This window comes from Saccopteryx leptura, chromosome 2, assembly GCF_036850995.1.
Source record: "Saccopteryx leptura isolate mSacLep1 chromosome 2, mSacLep1_pri_phased_curated, whole genome shotgun sequence".
Taxonomy (NCBI): Eukaryota; Metazoa; Chordata; class Mammalia; order Chiroptera; family Emballonuridae; genus Saccopteryx; species Saccopteryx leptura.
In genome coordinates, this window is record NC_089504.1 from 106586117 (window position 1) to 106605993 (window position 19877).

A 19877-nucleotide genomic window follows, 5' to 3' on the forward strand; every position below is an offset into this window, starting at 1 on the left:
GCAGAATTTTTCATTTCAGGGTCAGGTGACTTCCTTCTGCACCTGCATTAGCTGGTAACTAAGTTTGCTCCTCACTGTTGGGACAAGGTGACTGACTAATCATTACCGTCAGCCTAGACACATCATGTAGCAGTGAAACCTTGATCAGTACTGTCTACATTGGAAGTTAGAAAGGAGATAAAAATCAACTTCCTCTGTGTCTTTTGAGTAGGGAGTGGAGGGGTGGTACATTCTTAAGGTCTACTTATTCAGCATTCCTTCTGGCCATCTGGCCTTACTTTGGCTTCCTAACCACCTAGTATTCTCCCAATCCCAGGTCCAAGTCCCTATTCTGTCTCAAAACCTGAGCTGGTGACATGTACAAAAGCTGTTGAGAATAAAGTAAGACATTCTAGTTCTAGCAGAAATAATTAGGAGAGGCTTTCCAGAGTTGGTGAACTTTTATCTGAGTCTTAAAGGATAATACATTACCAGAAAGAGTGTGCGTGTGAAGGGGAGAGGTAGTAAAGAGAATACGTAAGCAAGCCATGGAAACCAAAGATGGCATCATCATGAGTTTGGATATGCACTTTCTGCTCTTTCTCAGTAGAGTGTCTCTGGCAAGGTACTTAGTCCGTGTGCGCTTTGGTTTCCTCATCCCTAAAATGGGAAGAAACTAGTATCCACTTTGCAGGGTCATTATGATGGTTAAATGAGAGGTGTGCTTATCCATAAAGTGCTTAGAGCTGTGCCAGGCACATGCTCAGGCTGTTTAATGCAACGTGGTGTGTGTGAGGGAGCAGGACAAGGCACAGAAGGGCCACCTCTGAGGCTGGACAAGCTTTGTGACAGGCTCTGCGTGTCATGCTATAAACGTCAGACTTTAACCTGTATAGGCAGAGGGATTTTGAGCAGACATTTCATTTCATTTTTAAGAACACAGTTCTGGCAACTGCTCGGAGGACATTTTATACTCTCTCTGAACTCTAGTAAGTAGCTTTATTTTTCCTAATTCTACTAATGTGCTATTTAGCGCAGATTTGAAATCTCAGACAATTTCTATTCACATTATTTTTTCTCAGGTCAACTTTTAATCTCAGTTCTATCTGTAGATTATTGGGATACTGTTCAGGATATCCTTATACTTGTCTTTCTTCCCGGTAGATATCTTCTAAAATATATATTCTGAAAAACTACTTTTTTCCTACAGAGAATAATTAGATGACCTTTTCAGTTTTGTTGGTGAAATCTAGTTTTATGCAATGGAACTTGTTCTAAATCAATTGAAATATTTGATAATGTGATTCTGCTATTTTAGAGAGAGCCAGTACTGTGTTAAAGGAGTTCAGCACACACCTATAATTATCATTCTAGAACATGAACTCTGTGCAATATATATCCATCAACTTACTTAGCTTCAATATACAACTTTCTTGCCGCTTGTATCCTTAGTGGTTATGAGAAAATGTTCACTACACTAACCATAAAAAATGTCCATATGGTTTACTACTAGGTTTCAAGGCACTTTTCACATGTTTTTCCTTTCCCAGTATATTATCTTAACTTATCTTTTTCTGTCTTTAACTAAATTTTTTTTCTGCAACTTTCCTCTTAAAATTCCTTCCAGCTCTCCTCAGTTACAGAGCTCATAAGAAAATATGGTTTTCCTAAGGCTTGAAAGTCATCCCACAAGTATCCAATTCATCTGAATCTGTGGGTAATGGGCTGCAAAAGCTTCTAACTGTGTCTTGAGCAGGACTTAAAAGATCTGGGGATTGGAAATGAGTGACCAGTGTAGTTATGGAAAAAATCATTTCCATGTTCTTGGGTACCAAAGACATTTTCTAAGAGGAGGCCCAGCATTAAATAGTCTAGTTTAAGTGCTAAATGTATATGGAGTGAGAGATATTCCCACCATTGGGAAAATGGGGTGTTTTCCATCCATTTTACTTGTCTGGGGAAATGGAACCAATGGCATCAATGCATGACACATTAAACCTATGGGTTCACCAAAGCTGGAAAGATGTAGAATAGAACAAAGTCCTTTCTTCTCTTCAAACTTATATCCTGAATCTTTGGAAACTCAACCTGGAGAAGATTTCATTTGAAAAAAAATAATAGTAAAGTATTGACATAATTTGGGGACTTCTGATCAGTCTCCACCAGTTACTGTGACTTCTATTCTTACCCATCTCAGAAGAAGTGGTAGCACTGGGCACTGTGTGAGGCATTTTTTAATATGAGATAAACTGAACTAGACCAAATTCAAAGGCTTTTATTACAGACAAAGTAGACTGAGGTCTCAGGGACACCCAGTCTACCTTAAAATTTATTTTTCAATACCAAGAGGTAAAAAGAAAACGCTAAGACCAGCTCCTACAGCTCTCCTTCCATCAAGAAGCTCTGGGCAGAGTTAGTGCCTCCCACAGAGAGAGACTGCATGGACAGTCAGAATGGCTTCACTTCCCATTAAGGATGGCCACAGCTCCTCAGAGATGCCACTCTCTCCTACTGAAAAAGAAAAACCACAATAACAGACACACTCACAGTGTTTGCTTGATGTCTGAGCCCTTACATTATTTTCATTTCATAAAGTTGATAATATCTTTATCTTTATCATTTTAAAAAAGAAGAAAACTGAAGACCAAAAAGTTTGAATGACTTCCCAAAGGATGGAAACTGGTAACTGTGGAGCTGGAATTCTAACCCAGGCAATTCAGTTCCCAGGTTTGTGCTAGAAGCATTGCCTTCTCCCAAAGGACATATTTTATGTTTCAGGGCACTTAATAATAACTGGAAATTAAGCTGGCTAGCTATTTTCAGAATAATTTAGAGAGACAGAGAGATATTTCAAAGGGGAAAGGAAAACAAATGGATGTGTACATTTTATTTTCTTCTACATGTCTGTAAAAGCTCATTAAAAGGAAAATACCCTTTTATGCTTAATTGCCTCAAAGGGTGTGGGAGAGAGAAAAACAGGGCATAGTAAGTAACAGTTATCAACAAATATTGGCTAAAAGAATACATGGAAAGCATTCACTCTAGCTCTGCACCCTGGAATAGTTTAATATATATATTTGTTTTATCATCTTGAGACAAGTAAAAATGATGAATGATAAATAATCTGGTGATGTCAAAAGTGATTATCAAACTTAAGAACTGAATAGAAAGGCTAATAGGAATATAAGAAATAGTCGAATGTTCGAAAAAACTAGAGATTCACCAAAAGGAAAGAAACTAGAGATGCCAGGAACACAACAGCAGTTTCCAAACATTTGATGGCCTCTCCTGTGACTCTGGGAGTAGGTCTGTTCTGCAGTGCCCTGGAGGACAGACGGAACCCCATCACAGAGGAAAATTATAGGCATGCGTTACAAAATGATCAGAGGCACTATGCTGGGAACTGCTTATCAGATTGGCAGAAAGATCTCCGCCCTACCTTCAAACCCCAATATTCTATTATTCTTCCTAAAATGTATAGATGTTAATCCATGTTTCAGCTTCCATGTTGGACAGCAGTTTCACAAATAAGTGTTCAAATCAAACAAAATCAAGAATTGTGCTTATACCTGAATACATAGAGCTGGGAAAAAAAACTTCAAAAAAGATCACTATCAAGAGAAAGAGGCAGAGTAATGGTGCAGTAGGAAGCGATACCAATAAATCTCCGCCAAAACGCAACAGATCTTCAACCAGAAACAGAAAAACCTATCCTTGGAGCCTCCAGATGTTTCGCAATACACCCGAAGGTATGGTTGACCGAAAAATTGGCTAAATATATAATCAAACCCCGAAGGAAATAGGGAGTAAGAAATGCTCCGCCTTCCTCACTAACCTAAATAGGGCTGCTTTCACTGTGAACTGAGAATTATAGAAACTAAGGCAGACAAAGTGGGTGAATAGATCCAGGCCGTGGCACAAACGGCTGAACCAGGCTGTGGCACGGAGATCCAAGCCGAGGAAAAACTGTGACTGCGGCAACCCAGGCAATACAAGCTAACACTTGCACCAAACCCAGACAAAGAAAGACAAGCGGGGCAGCCATTTTCCCAGATCTCCCGGTCAGCAAGCGCAAATAGTGGGCGAGAGAACCCTTCGAAAGCCCCGGAAGTGGGCACCCGTGTTATCCCACAGAGAGGCAGAGTCAGAGGCCTTTGTGTGGGCTGAAAGCAGAATCTCTGGGCCGCCCCAGCGCCCTGAAAAAGCCACGCATGGGGAGGGAGCGAGAGCCAATTCCAACACTGGAACTTTTCCGTGCGGGTGGGGGTTTCACTCAAACTGTGAGGCGGCCAGCCTGATATCCTGGTCTGCGCGCACAGAGAGTGGGCAAGAGATTCCTCCCAGCACCTCAGGAGTGGGAGCCCGTGTTATCCCACAGAGGGGCAGAGTCAGAGGCCTTTGTGTGGGCCAAAAGCGGAATCTCCAGGCCATCCCAGCGCCCTGAAAAAGCCACGCACGGGGAGGTAGCGAGAGCCGATTCCAATGCTGGAACTTTTCCGTGCGGGCGGGGGTTTCACTCAGAGTGTGAGAATGCCGGCCTGATACCCTGGTCTGCGTACATATAGTGAGTGAGAGTTTCCTCCAAGCGCCCCAGAAGTGGGCGCCCACCCGTGTTATCAGACAGAGTGGCAGAGCCAGAGGTCTTTGAGTGGGCAGAAGCCCCGCCTGATTATGCTAGCAGCTCTGACTGACTGAGCCTTACCCAGAGCCCTGTGCTGAGTGGGAATAGAACGGGGAGTTGCCAGCTCTTTGAGCCTCTTACTATCCAGGCAGAGGCAGCAGCAACCCCATAGCTGGATTATCAGGCTACTAATTGAGGAAGGAAAGACTAGGAGAGAGGCTCCAGGAACACAGACTCTCTCACTGTCAGAGCCTATAAATGCTAATGAGCCTTGACTGCCAATGAGACTGAAGCACAATACATGACATTGCCATAGAGACTTATCAACTGCAAACCTCTACCTAAGCGTGCTAAAGGGGCAGAACCCGGGGTACAGAGTCACTGACCAGGAAGAGGGAGAGAAAAGAAAAAGCAAGAAGATAACCTCTCAAAATCAAGAATAATCCGCAGACTTTATAACCTATCCCATTTTATTATATTTGTTCATTTGTATCTCTTATCTTCATTCTTGATTTTTTTCCTCCAATTTGGTCATTTAACTCTCTGCCGGTTTTACTCTCTCCTCTCCTTGAACTACACTACCTATAAGAGTGATATCTCCCATTATCTTTTCTTTCCTCTTCCTTTCTCTCTATGAGGGTTGCACTCCAAAACCCTTAACTCTCTCTCTCTCTCTCCTCTTTTTTCTTTTTTCTTCTTTTAGTGGTTCCCTCTTTTTTTTCTCTCTCTCTCTCTTTCTTTTCTCCCTCTATATTAGTTTCTTTCTTTCTCCTTTACGTCTCCTCTCATTCAAACCATAATAACAAACAAATTATCTTATCTGGGACTCAAACTTATGTTTGTGGCATTTTGGGGGTTTTTACTTCACCTTTTTAACTCACTAGCAGTGCTCCCATCCCTGGCTCTCCATTTTATCTAGTTCTTGTTCCACTAAATACAATAGTAATTTTTTAATTTGTCCCCCTATTTTCCTGTTTCCCTCTTATTCCTCTCATCAAAACTCTTAGTCAACCAACACCAAAAAGCAAATCATTTTATTCTTGACCCAAATTTTTTCCTTATTTGCTTTTTGTGGGTCCATACACCCTTTTTTTTTCTTTTTTTCTTTTTCTTTCTTTTTTTTTTTTTTTTGCCCCTTTATTACTTCTCCCCAATTCAGGCCATCCATTACAGGCATTGTTTGTTCTATTTAGTACAATATAATTCACAGTTTACCACAAGATTTTCTCAAGAAAGAGGGGAGAAGAGAGGAGAGGAGAGGAAAAAACAAGAAGGGAATAATTTCCTTTTTTTTATTTTTCTTTTATTTATTTTTCTTTATTTAATTATTAATTTTTAAAAAAAAATAACTCTTTTCGATTTTTTATTTTTTTTAACTTTTTACTCTTTATTAAATCTCATTAATACTATCAACAAAACCACCCTCAGATGCCATTAAAGAAGAGAAAATCGAATATCATGGATACAAAAGAAAGAGAAGTAACACAGATAGATGAGGAAAAATCTATGGAGAAAAAATTTAATATATTGGAAACCTTGGAGTTAAACGACAGAGAATTTAAAATAGAAATCCTAAAAATACTCAGAGATATACAAGAAAACACAGAAAGGCAATTTAAGAAGCTCAGAAAACAACTCAATGAACACATAGAATATATTTCCAAGGAAATTGAAACTATAAAAACAAATAAACAGAGATGAAAAACTCAATTCACAAGCTGAAAATTGAGGTAACAAGCTTAGCTAATAGAACAGGCCAGATAGAAGGTAGGATTAGTGAAATAGAAGACAAGCAACTTGAGGCACAACAGAGAGAAGAAGAAAGAGACTCAAAAATTTAAAAAAATGAGATAGCCTTACAGGAATTATCTGACTCCATCAAAAAGAATAACATAAGAATAATAGGTATATCAGAGGGAGAAGAGAGAGAAAATGGAATGGAGAACATACTCAAACAAATAATAGATGAGAACTTCCCAAGGCTGTGGAAAGAACTAAAGCCTCAAATTCACGAAGCAAAAAGAACTTCGAGTTTTCTTAACCCCAACAAACCTACTCCAAGGCATATCATAATGAAATTGGCACAAACCAACGGCAAAGAAAAAATTCTCAAGGCAGCCAGGGAAAAGAAGAATACAACATATAAAGGAAGGCCCATTAGATTATCATCTGATTTCTCAACAGAAACTCTACAAGCTAGAAGAGAGTGGACCCCAATATTTAAAGTCCTGAAAGAGAGGAACTTTCAGCCACGAATACTATACCCATCAAAGCTATCCTTCAAATATGAAGGAGAAATAAAAACATTCACAGATACAGAAAAGATGAGGGAATTTATCATCAGAAAACCCCCACTCCAGGAATTACTAAAGGGGGTTCTACAATCAGATACAAAGAACAAAAAAAAAAAAAAAAAAAACAAAGCCACAAGTAAAAGCTCCAAGAAGAACACAATAAAGCCAAATTTAAACTGTGACAACAACAAAAAGAAAGGGGGGGGGGGAAAGGATGGAGAGTAACAGAAGCAAAGGACGATGGAGTGCAAAAGTACTCACAAAATAGTGCACCACAATGAACAGCGTAGGAACCCTTTTCATTACTTAAATGTAACCACCATTGAAAAAACCACCACAGAAGCACGATATAAAAAAGATAGCAACAGAGGAAAGATGCATGGAATACAACCAAATAAAAACAAAAGATAGAAAACCGAAAGAGAAGGATCAAACAAGACACAATGCCCGGGCCGGTTGGCTCAGCGGTAGAGCGTCGGCCTGGCGTGTGGGGGACCCGGGTTCGATTCCCGGCCAGGGCACATAGGAGAAGCGCCCATTTGCTTCTCCACCGCCCCCCTCCTTCCTCTCTGTCTCTCTCTTCCCCTCCCGCAGCCAAGGCTCCATTGGAGCAAAGATGGCCCGGGCGCTGGGGATGGCTCCTTGGCCTCTGCCCCAAGCGTTAGAGTGGCTCTGGTCGCGGCAGAGTGACGCCCTGGAGGGGGAGAGCATAGCGCCCTGGTGGGCAGAGCGTCGCCTCTGGTGGGCGTGCCGGGTGGATCCCGGTCGGGTGCATGCGGGAGTCTGTCTGACTGTCTCTCCCCGTTTCCAGCTTCAGAAAAATACAAAAAAAAAGAAGACACAAAACTAACAGAAAGCAATCTATAAAATGGCAATAGGGAACTCACAAGTATCAATAATTACACTAAATGTAAATGGATTAAACTCACCAATAAAAAGGTACAGAGAAGCAGAATGGATTAAAAAAGAAAATGCAAATGTATGCTGCCTACAAGAAACTCATTTAAGTAACAAGGATAAAAACAAATTCAAAGTGAAAGTCTGGAAAACAATACTCCAAGCAAATAACATCCAAAAAAAAGCAGGCGTAGCTACACTCATATCTGATAATGCTGACTATAAGACCGCAAAATACTCAGAGACAAAAATGGCCATTTCATAATGGCTAAGGGGACACTGAATCAAGAAGACATAACAATTCTTAATATATATGCACCAAACCAAGGAGCACCAAAATATATAAGACAGCTACTTATTGACCTTAAAACAAAGACTGACAAAAGTACAATCATACTTGGAGACCTCAATACACCGCTGACGGCTCTAGATCGGTCATCCAAACAGAGAATCAACAAAGATATAGTGGCCTTAAACAAAACACTAGAGCACCTGGATATGATAGACATCTTCATCCCAAAGTGACTGAGTATACATTTTTCTCCTGTGTACATGGATCATTCTCAAGAATTGACCATATGTTGGGCCACAAAAATAACATCAGCAAATTCAGAAATATCGAAGTTGTACCAAGCATATTTTCTGATCATAAAGCCTTGAAACTAGAATTCAACTGCAATATAGAGGAAAAAAATCCCACAAAAATGTGGGAACTAAACAACATACTTTTAAAAAATGAATGGGTCAAATAAGAAATAAGTGCAGAGATCAAAAGATATATACAGACAAATGAAAATGACAATACGACATATCAGAATCTATGGGATGCAGCAAAAGCAATGATAAGAGGAGAGTTCATATCACTTCAGGCATATATGAACAAACAAGAGAGAGCCCAAGTGAACCACTTAAGTTTACTCCTTAAGGAACTAGAAAAAGAAGAACAAAGACAACCCAAAACCAGCCGAAGAAAGGAGATAATTAAAATCAGAGCAGAAATAAATGAAATAGAGAACAGAAAAACTATAGAAAGAATAGAACAAGGAGCTGATTCTTTGAAAAGACCAACAAAATTGACAAACCCTTGGCAAGACTTACCAATGAAAAAAGAGAAAGAACTCATATAAACAAAATCCAAAATGAAAGAGGAGAAATCACCACGGACACCATAGATATACAAAGAATTATTGTAGAATACTATGAAAAACTTTATGCCACTAAATTCAACAATCTAGAAGAAATGGATAAATTCCTAGAACAATACAACCTTCCTAGACTGAGTCAAGAAGAAGCAGAAAGCCTAAACAGACCTATTAGTAGAGAAGAAATAGAAAAAACCATTAAAAACCTCCCTAAAAATAGAAGTCCAGGCCCAGATGGTTATACCAGCAAATTTTATCAAACATTCAAAGAAGACTTGGTTCCTATTCTACTGAAAGTATTCCAAAAAATTTAAGAAGAAGCAATACTTCCAAACACATTTTATGAGGCCAACATAACCCTCATACCAAAACCAGGCAAGGATGGCACAAATAAAGAAAACTACAGACCAATATCTCTAATGAATACAGATGCTAAAATACTAAACAAAATACTAGCAAATCAAATACAACAACATATTAAAAAATAATACATCATGATCAAGTGGGATTCATCTCAGAATCTTAAGGACGGTTCAACATACGTAAAACGGTTAAAGTAATACACCATATCAACAAAACAAAGAACAAAAACCACATGATCTTATCAATAGACGCAGAAAAGGCTTTCGATAAAATACAACACAATTTTATGTTTAAGACTCTCAACAAAATGGGTATAGAAGGAAAATATCTCAACATGATAAAGGCCATATATGATAAACTATCAGCTAACATCATATTAAATGGCACTAAACTGAAGGCTTTCCCCCTTAAATCAGGAACAAGACAGGGTTGTCCACTCTCTCCACTCTTATTTAATGTGGTACTAGAGGTTCTAGCCAGAGCAATCAGACAAGACAAAGAAATAAAAGGCATCCATATCAGAAAAGAAGAAGTAAATATATCACTTTTTGCAGATGATATGATCCTATACATCGAAAACCCCAAAGAATCCACAAAAAGACTACTAGAAACAATAAGCCAATACAGTAAGGTCGCAGGATACAAAATTAACATACAGAAGTCAATAGCCTTTCTATATGCCAACAATGAAACATTTGAGAATGAACTCAAAAGAATAATCCCCTTCACGATTGCAACAAAAAAAATAAAATACCTAGGAATAAACATAACAAAGAATGTAAAGGACTTATATAATGAGAACTATAAACCATTGTTAAGGGAAATCAAAAAATATATAATGAGATGGAAGAATATTCCTTGTTCTTGGTTAGGAAGAATAAATATAATCAAGATGGCCATATTACCCAAAGCAATATACAAATTTAATGCAATTCCCATCAAAATTCCAATGACATTTTTTAAAGAAATGGAGCAAAAAAATCATCAGATTTATATGGAACTATGAAAAACCCCAAATAGCCAAAGCAATCCTAAAGAAACAGAATGAAGCTGGGGGCATTACAATACCTGACTTCAAACTATATTATAGGGCCACGACAATCAAAACAGCATGGTATTGGCAGAAAAATAGACACTCAGACCAATGGAACAGAATAGAAAACCCAGAAATAAAACCACATATATATAGTCAAATAATTTTTGATAAAGAGGCCAACAACACACAATGGAGAAAGAAAGCCTCTTCAATAAATGGTGCTGGGAAAACTGGAAAGCCAAATGCAAAAGAATGAAACTGGACTACAGTTTGTCCCCCTGTACTAAAATTAATTCAAAATGGATCAAAGATCTAAACATAAGACCCGAAACAATTAAGTACATAGAAGAAGACATAGGTACTAAACTCATGGACCTGGGTTTTAAAGAGCATTTTATGAATTTGACTCCAAAGGCAAGAGAAGTGAAGGCAAAAATTAATGAATGGGACTACATCAGACTGAGAAGTTTTTGCTCAGCAAGAGAAACTGATAACAAAATAAACAGACAGCCAACTAAATGGGAAATGATATTTTCAAACAACAGTTCAGATAAGGGCCTAATATCCAAAATATACAAAGAACTCATAAAACTTGACAACAAACAAACAAACAATCCAATAAAAAAATGGGAAGAGGACATGAACAGACACTTCTCCCAGGAAGAAATACAAATGGCCAACAGATATATGAAAAGATGCTCATCTTCTTTAGTTATTAGAGAAATGCAAATCAAATCTGCAATGAGATACCACCTCACACCTGTTAGATTAGCTATTATTAACAAGACAGGTAATAGCAAATGTTGGAGAGGCTGTGGAGAAAAGGGAACCCTCATACACTGTTGGTGGGAATGTAAAGTAGTACAACCATTATGGAAGAAAGTATGGTGGTTCCTCAAAAAACTGAAAATAGAACTACCTTATGACCCAGCAATCCCTCTACTGGGTATATACCCCCAAAACTCAGAAACATTGATACGTAAAGACACATGCAGCCCCATGTTCATTGCAGCATTGTTCACAGTGGCCAGGACATGGAAACAACCAAAAAGCCCATCAATAGATGACTGGATAAAGAAGATGTGGCACATATACACTATGGAATACTACTCAGCCATAAGAAATGATGACATTGGATCATTTACAGCAAAATGGTGGGATCTTGATAACATTATACGAAGTGAAATATGTAAATCAGAAAAAGCCAGGAACTGCATTATTCCATACATAGGTGGGACATAAAAGTGAGACTAAGAGACTTTGATAAGAGTGTGGTGGTTACGGGGGGAGAGGGAAAGGGGGAGGGGGAGGGGCACAAAGAAAACTAGATAGAAGGTGACAGAGGACAATCTGACTTTGGGTGATGAGTATGCAACATAATTGAACGACAAGATAACCTGGACATGTTATCTTTGAATATATGTATCCTGATTTATTGATGTCGTCCCATTAAAAAAATAAAATTATTTAAAAAGTTAAAAAAAAAGAAAAGAATGTCACTAGTCCCTGGAATTTCAAAACGGAGGAAAATCTAGTCAGGACTGCCTCCTATGGTGTTTTAAACTGTTGACCATGGGTAATGAATGAAGTTCTTCATGAGCCAAGAACTCTGGTGCCCAGAAAAAATTTTTACATACTCAAAGGTCGCCACTATCATTTCAATTTGAATAATTTTTAAACAATCTGATGTCATGGATGGAATTCGTGGTTATTTGAGGGGTTTATTGTTCAAGACCCCCCCACTGCCTTTGCATGTACACACATATGTGCAGTCTCTAAAAGTAACAATTTATATTGTCTTAGGTTTCAAGGATTTCCATTAATTTACATTAAGAATGTCTCTTTTGGAACGACCTGAGTTATCTTTGAATATATGTATCCTGATTTATTGATGTCGCCCATTAAAAAAATAAAATTATTAAAAAACACACACACACACAAAAGAAAAAAAGAGAAAGAGGCAAAAATTTTATATTTGAGATGGAAGATAGGTTAAAATATGCTAAATTCCCTAGCCTCAAGGAAGAGTAAGACTTTCGAGCTGTAAGGCAGTTTTAAAATGTAGTTAATGATCTAAATTTTTTAGAAAACTTAGGCACCAAGACAATATGGGGACTTCATACTGCTGATAATTGGTAAAACTAAGACTACAGTTCATTTCCCATCTGTGCATTTTAATCTTAGTACTTCCATTCTGCCAATAAATCACAAGCATAGAATAATTGCTATTAGCAATAACTCTTTCTTAGTTGATTTTTTATAACTATTTCCTATGATAATTATCTCTAGGTAGGCTTTCTCAGAAATTTAAGTCTGAAAATACCATACATAAATTTAGTTTTAGTCTTTGGAGGATAAAGCAGGATGATTCAATGCTAGCTCAGTAGACACTGCTGCTACATTGTCTTCTGGACCAATTCACTTCTTGCACTAGACTGCCCTTGCTGATACACAAAAGGCCTGTGAGGTCCAATGATCTTTTGTTCCTAAGAATCATCATTATCCACCCGGACTGCTCAAATCAAAACCTCAAGTTTCTCAGAAGCATTTCAGCATCAAAGTTTGGACCACCTCCTTCCATAATATAAAATGTGTCTGCCCTTCCCCATCTTGTCCACCACAAACTTTTTGTCTCCATTCTACAACAACCGCTTGCCCAGTTTCCTGGCCCTGTTACAAATCATTCTTTGCACACAGCCACAAGTAAACGTTTGTAACACAGGTTGCACTGTCACTCTCCTGCGTAAAACTCTCCAAGGCTCCCCATCGCCTCTGAAGAAACTCAGACGCACCGACTGTAAAACCTCTGTGATCTGACCCCTGAATATCTCTCCAATATCATTTCCTAACACCTTCTCCCTGTTCATTAGGCAGCACACATCCTGGCCATTGTGTTTTCAGATACAACAAACTGTTTTCCTGTTGCACAATCTTCATGCTAGCTGTGTATGCCTAAAGTACCCTTCTTCCATCTAATTCCACTCTGGCTCCTTTGCACCCTTTGGGTATCCAGCAAATGTTAACTCCTTCTATTGCAGCCTGTTTACACTACAACCCTCCACCCCTCTTCAATTTCTCTTCATCATATCACTTTGCATCCTCCTCTCCTAATGTTTATCACAATATATAAATATCATTTCATGTATTGTTTTTAAGGTGTTTTTTCAGATTTTATTTATTGATTTTTAGAGAGAGGAGAGAGAAAGAGAGAGACAGAAAGAGAAATAGACAGAGAGAGAGGGGAGAAGCAGGAAGCATCAACTCATAGTAGTTGCTTCCTGTATGTGCCTTGACCAGGCAAGCCCAGGGTTTTGAACCAGTGACCTCAGCATTCCAGGTCAACACTTTATCCACTGTGCTATCACAGGTCAGGCCTCGTATATTAATATTCATATAGTTTCTTTTTACTTTTTAGCTGTTTTTCTTTAACAGATTATTCAATGATTACAAATTGAGTAAATTAAACTTATTTGAAAAAGGACATATAAAATTTTTGGTGGTTTGATCCTAAACCTTTTCTATACTTGTCAGTATTTCCTTCTAGTGTGCTACAGCCTACCTTTGTTGATAAATTGTATAAACAATAGCTATGTGTCAGGTACTGTTCTAAGTCTTCACATTTACCAAATCAGCTATTCTCAGTGAATCCTACGATACAGACTATTATTTTCTTAAATACATTATGTATTATTTTCTTATATATTTTTTCATAAATATAAAACCCGAGGCATAAGCAGGATAAGCACATTGCCCAGAATTATCCAAGGAGTTGAACGCAGATTCAAAACTAGGTAGGATGGCTTTAAGATCAAGTTCTTAATAACAAACAATGCTGCCTTATACAAGCAGGAAGCATATTCAGGATAAAAGAAATAAAAACTGACCCTGCCTGGTTGGCTCAGTGGTACAGTGTCAGCTCTGTGTGTCGAAGTCCCAGGTTGATTCCCGGCCAGGACACACAGGAGAAGCGCCCATCTGCTTCTTCACCATTCCCTCTCTCCATTCTCTCTATCTCTCTCTTCCCCTCCCACAGCCAAGGCTCCATTGGAGCAAAGTTGGCCTAAGCACTGAGGATGGCTCTATGGCCTTCGCCACAGGCGCTAGAATGGCTCTGGTTGCAAAGGAGCAATGCCCCAGATGGGCACAAAGCATTGCCCCCTGGTGGACTTGCCGGGTGGATCCCAGTTGGGTACATGCGGGAGTCCCCACTTCTCACTTCAGAAAAATATAAAAACAACAAAAAAAACTACTCTAGATTTGAGGCTTCCATTAGATAAAGCACACCAGCAATCTACTACTACCAGATGAATCTATATGGAATGATTTACGGTACCCCAAGATCAGCAAATATTGCTTAAGAATAAATGAAATGTATTTGGTTCTCACTTAGAGTTTGTTGAATAGTTACCAGCTCACTCAAATTCCTATTCATTACTGTTGCTATTCCAATGTCATATGTCATTCCAGGGATTAAATTCTCAATCTTGAATCTATTAGCATCCTTTACAAAAAGAGCTATGATTTCTCTTTTATCTGGTATGGATTTGATTTGAATGTAGACCTCATGGCTATCTTGTAGAGATTCCCATTGAAGAAGTACACTGTCTTCTCCCACATCTTCAGGTTTAACATAAACTTTCTGAGGTGGATTTATACCTGAGAGGAACAAATAGATACAGGTATCTTAGTTTCTTTTTAGCAGTACTCATTCTATTGAGTAGACATATCTCAGTTCAATATTAATTAGTATTTAAAGTCATTTAAACAAATCCATATGTTACCATATCTTGAAAAGAACTCACAGTGCCTTGTTATTACTATATAAGATGAACCAATATGATTAGGCACAAGGGAAAATAGATAGTATTTTGCAAATTCTCACATTTTTAAGAGTTTTATCAGAGTAAAGTTCCCATGATTGAAATCACTCAGTTATTTATCAAATATACATAGGCACCTATTATGTACCAGGCATCCTCCTGGGCATGTAGAGTACATCAATAAAAAATAACAAAGGTCACTGCCTCATGGAGTTTACATTCTAGTGAGCAGAAATGGACAATAAACAATACATCTAACAAATGTTTACATTATACAGTGCTTTAGATATGGTAAGTGCTAAAGAAAAGAGAAAAACTAGTTAGGGAGATCAGGAGTGTGGTACCTACAGGAAGGAAATCATGGTACTACATACGGAATTCAGGGCAGGTGTCTGAAAAGATGAGATTTTCAGAAAAACACTTGAAGGAGATGAGGGAGTTAGAAACAGATTTCTGGAAGAAGAAAATTCCGTGGGAAACAAATAAAAATAAAAATAAAACAAACAAACAAATAAGCCAGCTAAGCAAAAAAAAAAAAAAAAGCCCTGTGATAGGAGTTTACCTGGCACTTCAAACACTGAGAGAAAGGTAGGGTGAACAAAGCAAAGAGTGATCTCTGACCTCGGGGCTAACAGAGAGCCAGGTCACGTGAGGCGTCCTGGGCTTTCACTTTGAATAAAACAGATAGTGACTACAGGGTTATATGAAAAGGCATCAATCATCTTTCCTAAATTTTAAAGAATCACTTGGGCTGTTGATGTGAATAACAGACTAGAGAGAGGACCAATGGTAGAAACAGGGGAGGAAAGGCCAGGGATCTAGGTGAGAGAGAGTGGTGGCCTGGAAGACAATAGCCCCAGGGCAGTGGGGACCAGAACTGGGATTCTGTATTTATTTAAAAACAGAACCCATAGGACTTCCTGAAAGGCTGGGTGTAGAGTGTGAAAGAAATGCCAAGGGTTAAGAATACCTTCAAGGTTTTGACCTAAACAACTGGATGAATGAAATGGCCATGAATTGATATGGAAAGGCTACAGGTAAAGCAGATTTGGGTGGGAACATCTGTAGTTCAGTTCTGGATATATTCATTATAAGATAGATGACTCTTAGATTGCCAAATCAGATGTAGTAAGCAGGCAGTTAGAGATTTAAGTCTGGAGTTCAGGAGAAAGGTTTGAGCTAGAGATAGAAACTTAGGCATTACTACATAGATAGTGCAAAATTTGGAAACTAGTATTTATCATAAAGGTAGTTTCAACTTTAAATTCAATTACCTCTTTAATTTCTGAAAAGCATGACACATTTAGAAATAAAGAGAAAATTATTGTGCTTACAATTCATGTAGAACATAATCGGAGAAAATTTTCTCTCTCTCTCTCTCTATATATATATATATATTAGATTTATTTTTTTATTTTCAGAGAGAGAGGAGGGAGGGCGGGAGAGAGGGAGAGGAAGAAGAAGGGAGAGAGGGGGGGAGAGGGAGAGAGGTGGAGGAGCAGAAAGTATCAACTCCCATATGTGCCTTGACCAGGCAAGCCCAGGGTTTTGAACAGGCAATCTCTGGATCCCAGGTCAATGCTTTATCCACTGCATCACTACAGGTCAGGCAGAAATTTTTCTTAATATTCTATTGCAATAACTGAAGAAAATACTTTGGCTTATCTGCTTACACAATTTATTTGAATATCAAGCTTTGTGATTTTTACTACTGGAAATTGTAATGCCTTTACTTTATTCTTATTTGTCCTATGTTAATGTTTCCATGAACTTGTAATGTTCGCCTGAACTTGTAATATTCCCCAAAAAATGATAAATCCTTAATTCATTAAGATAAGGATGATTATGGAATTTTAAACTGTTCAGGATTTTTACTTTAAATAATCTTTAAAGAAATCATGGTTTTCATAATTACATTGTATAAAGAAACTATAATTTGATTTTAAAATTGTTCCTTATCAATACAATTAAACACCACATTTTAATTTTTCAGGGAAGTATCATTCTCAGCCAGACTCATAGTCTGTTTATCCCATAGCTAATGTCACAAAATTGTGGTTGGTCTGACATTAAGTGTCGAAACTAATGATTTGTGTAAAATTATCAGAAAATGCCATCATAATCCAATTAGAAAAACTGTTCACAAGATTCCAGGGTGAAACAACTTCAAATCTTTTTTCTTCTGTATTTGTAAAACTTGTAAACCTATTATAAACATTTTCTTTAGTGAAAGCTACTGAATGCCCCACAAGCAGAGATTGAGGAAATGATGCTATTCCGTAAGTCTGTGCTCGTCCTGGAAGCACAGAATTCTCCGTGCATACCTGTGCATTTTCATGGGAGAGGGTCCATTCATGTTTCCACATTCTCAAAAGGCTCCATGGCTCCAACATAGTTACATTTTACTAAATAAAAATATGCTCCTTAATATGTATCAAGGCCCTTCCTGGTTATGCGTCTAGTGTACATTTTCCAGACTCTCTCCACGTGACTCTCTGTACTCTAGCCTTGCAAATCTACTTTCAATTTCCTATTATTTAAATGCCACGGTCTTCAAAAAGCCTTCTCTGGTTTTCTCGGGTATGGCTAGATAGGTGCCTCATCGCTGGTCCTCTCAGCCTATGCACGTGTTTGCTGTACTTGCAACATTCTTCTGCGTCTCCGCCCCCACCTGGCGAACCCCCTCTGCTCCTTTGTGACTCAGAGTACCACTCCCCCACGGGGAGACTTCGGGAACTATCCCTATACCTCGAGTCTGGGTTGAATGATCCCTCTCTCTGCTTCCAGTGTCCAGATCATAGCCCCCAAAATAGCAACTGTATTCAGCATTATTTCTGTTTTTTTTAACTTATTTGTCTCACTCTATTTATGGAAGGTAGAAACCAGGTCTTATTCATGTTTGCATCTCTGGTACTACTGCAGTTCCAGATATTAAAAATAATTTGTTGAGTAAATAACAAATGAAAAAATATATATATATTGCCTCAACATCAGGTGAGTAAAAATAACACTGGATTACTAAATCTTGGATATACACCATGTGTCAGCTTATACTTAATATACCGAGCAAATCACCCAAAATTACATGTGCAGACTCATGTGGACTTTTCTCTTGTCTATTAAACAAGTAGGTACACACCATGGGAGATTTTAATATGACTTTCAAATTAATGTATCTGTGAGAAATTCCCCAAGTCTGCCTGTCAGTTAAAAATGAGACCATCTTCCTAACGTGTAAGGAACTCAACTAAACATTTATCAAATGAAGGATGCTTTGTCTGAATCAGGAAATAAAAAAAAAATCTGCTATCTAGTATCCAGTTGGAAAAATACCTTTGGTTAGGATTTGTGACACTGAAGACACGGTGGTTGAGCATTTGCAATTTTGTAAACATTAAATAATATCTTTTCTGATTGTTATTTTTTCAAAGAACCTCAAGTATTTCTGGTAAGTATGAGAAGGTTGATTAAACCATGGCAAGGAATGTGTAAGCCTTCCAATTCAGCTCTTGTGTGTTTAAACTTTGATAAAATTTCAAAGAAAAACAAAAAGCATGTTAAGTACACACACACAAACAATACACACAAAACAATATGTGTTTAGTTAAGCATTGTTTTTTACAGTTGTGTTTTATCTTTTCAAAAAAGAGTGATTTATACTTCAGAAGTCAATAGAATGCTTAAATAAAAGATAGATTAATTATTATTTTCTAGACAAGGATTCAAAAACTGCCATGCAGAGATGAGTGGAAATGCATTGGCCAAAAGTCCTGGGACGAGACTGCCCCCTAGTGGTCAAGTAATCAGTTTGAGGAAAAGAACGAAGTAAAACTGATTACATGTGCAGACCTTAATATTTGTCGGATCTAGTGTTATTAAAGAGCATTGGTTGAACTAATTTTCATATATTATGATAATTTATGTTCTAGCCAAGGCTACAATAAGGAATATGTCTTCTAGGAATTTTGGTAGGAACAATACTGATGTTTAAATCTAAATGAATTTCGTTATTTAAAATCCATGCTTAAAATTGTGATTCAACATTCAAACATATATTCCACTGTGAGTATTTGTACCTAATAAAGATAAATATAATTAAATTTCATCAAAATAATATTCCAACATGTGCAATTTATATTTTTTATTAAAAGGCAAAGTATGTCACACTTACCTGTAATGGCTGAAATAGGATTCTCAAAGCGGCTTAGAGTTCCTCTTTCTGCTACACTGAACAGATAGATCAGATAATGATGGAAAGTTTTGAGACCTCCGATTGCTGTTGATGTGTTGTGTTTTTCAACAAACACCTCTTCTGATTCATTACTTTCAACATCCAAAGTAGTTAAAAGGTAATGGTGGAAAGACTCGGGATCTGGAGGATCCCAGTGTAAAAATATTTCTGTTGGAGTCACATGAGTAACTGTAAAATTCTGGGCTGCTAATGGGCCTACGAAATAAAAAGACATGATATTCGTGATATAGTTTGCCAAAATAATCACCCACTTCTCAGTATTTCTTTAGTCTAAAGTGATAGAAAAAACTCGGTTTGAGTCTCAGTTCTTATTCTTTCTAGCACTTTCTAAGTCCACTCCCTGGATAGCTTACTATCTTTGAGTCTCACTTTTCTTGACTATAAAATAAGAATTATAGTAGTAGCTGCCTCATAAAATTATTGTGAAGGTTAAGTGAGGTGAGTAAGGAATGTAAAGCACTTGGCAGTTTGGC

The 19877-nt window shown here is 37.8% G+C and overlaps 1 protein-coding gene across 2 annotated transcripts in view; it reads right to left on the reverse strand.

Moving 5' to 3' along the window:
• The window catches only part of PTPRQ (protein tyrosine phosphatase receptor type Q), a 270501-nt gene extending 251097 nt beyond the window's left edge, over window positions 1-19404 (reverse strand). For both annotated transcript variants that reach the window (XM_066368486.1, XM_066368485.1), the window contains exons 1-2: window positions 19324-19404; window positions 14719-14988 (exon numbers count right to left, since the gene is read on the reverse strand). In XM_066368486.1, the coding sequence (XP_066224583.1) occupies window positions 14719-14794 (76 nt within the window). In that variant the 5' untranslated portion in view covers window positions 14795-14988; window positions 19324-19404. The remainder of the gene's footprint in view (window positions 1-14718; window positions 14989-19323) is intronic.
• Between the last annotated feature and the right edge of the window lie 473 nt (window positions 19405-19877).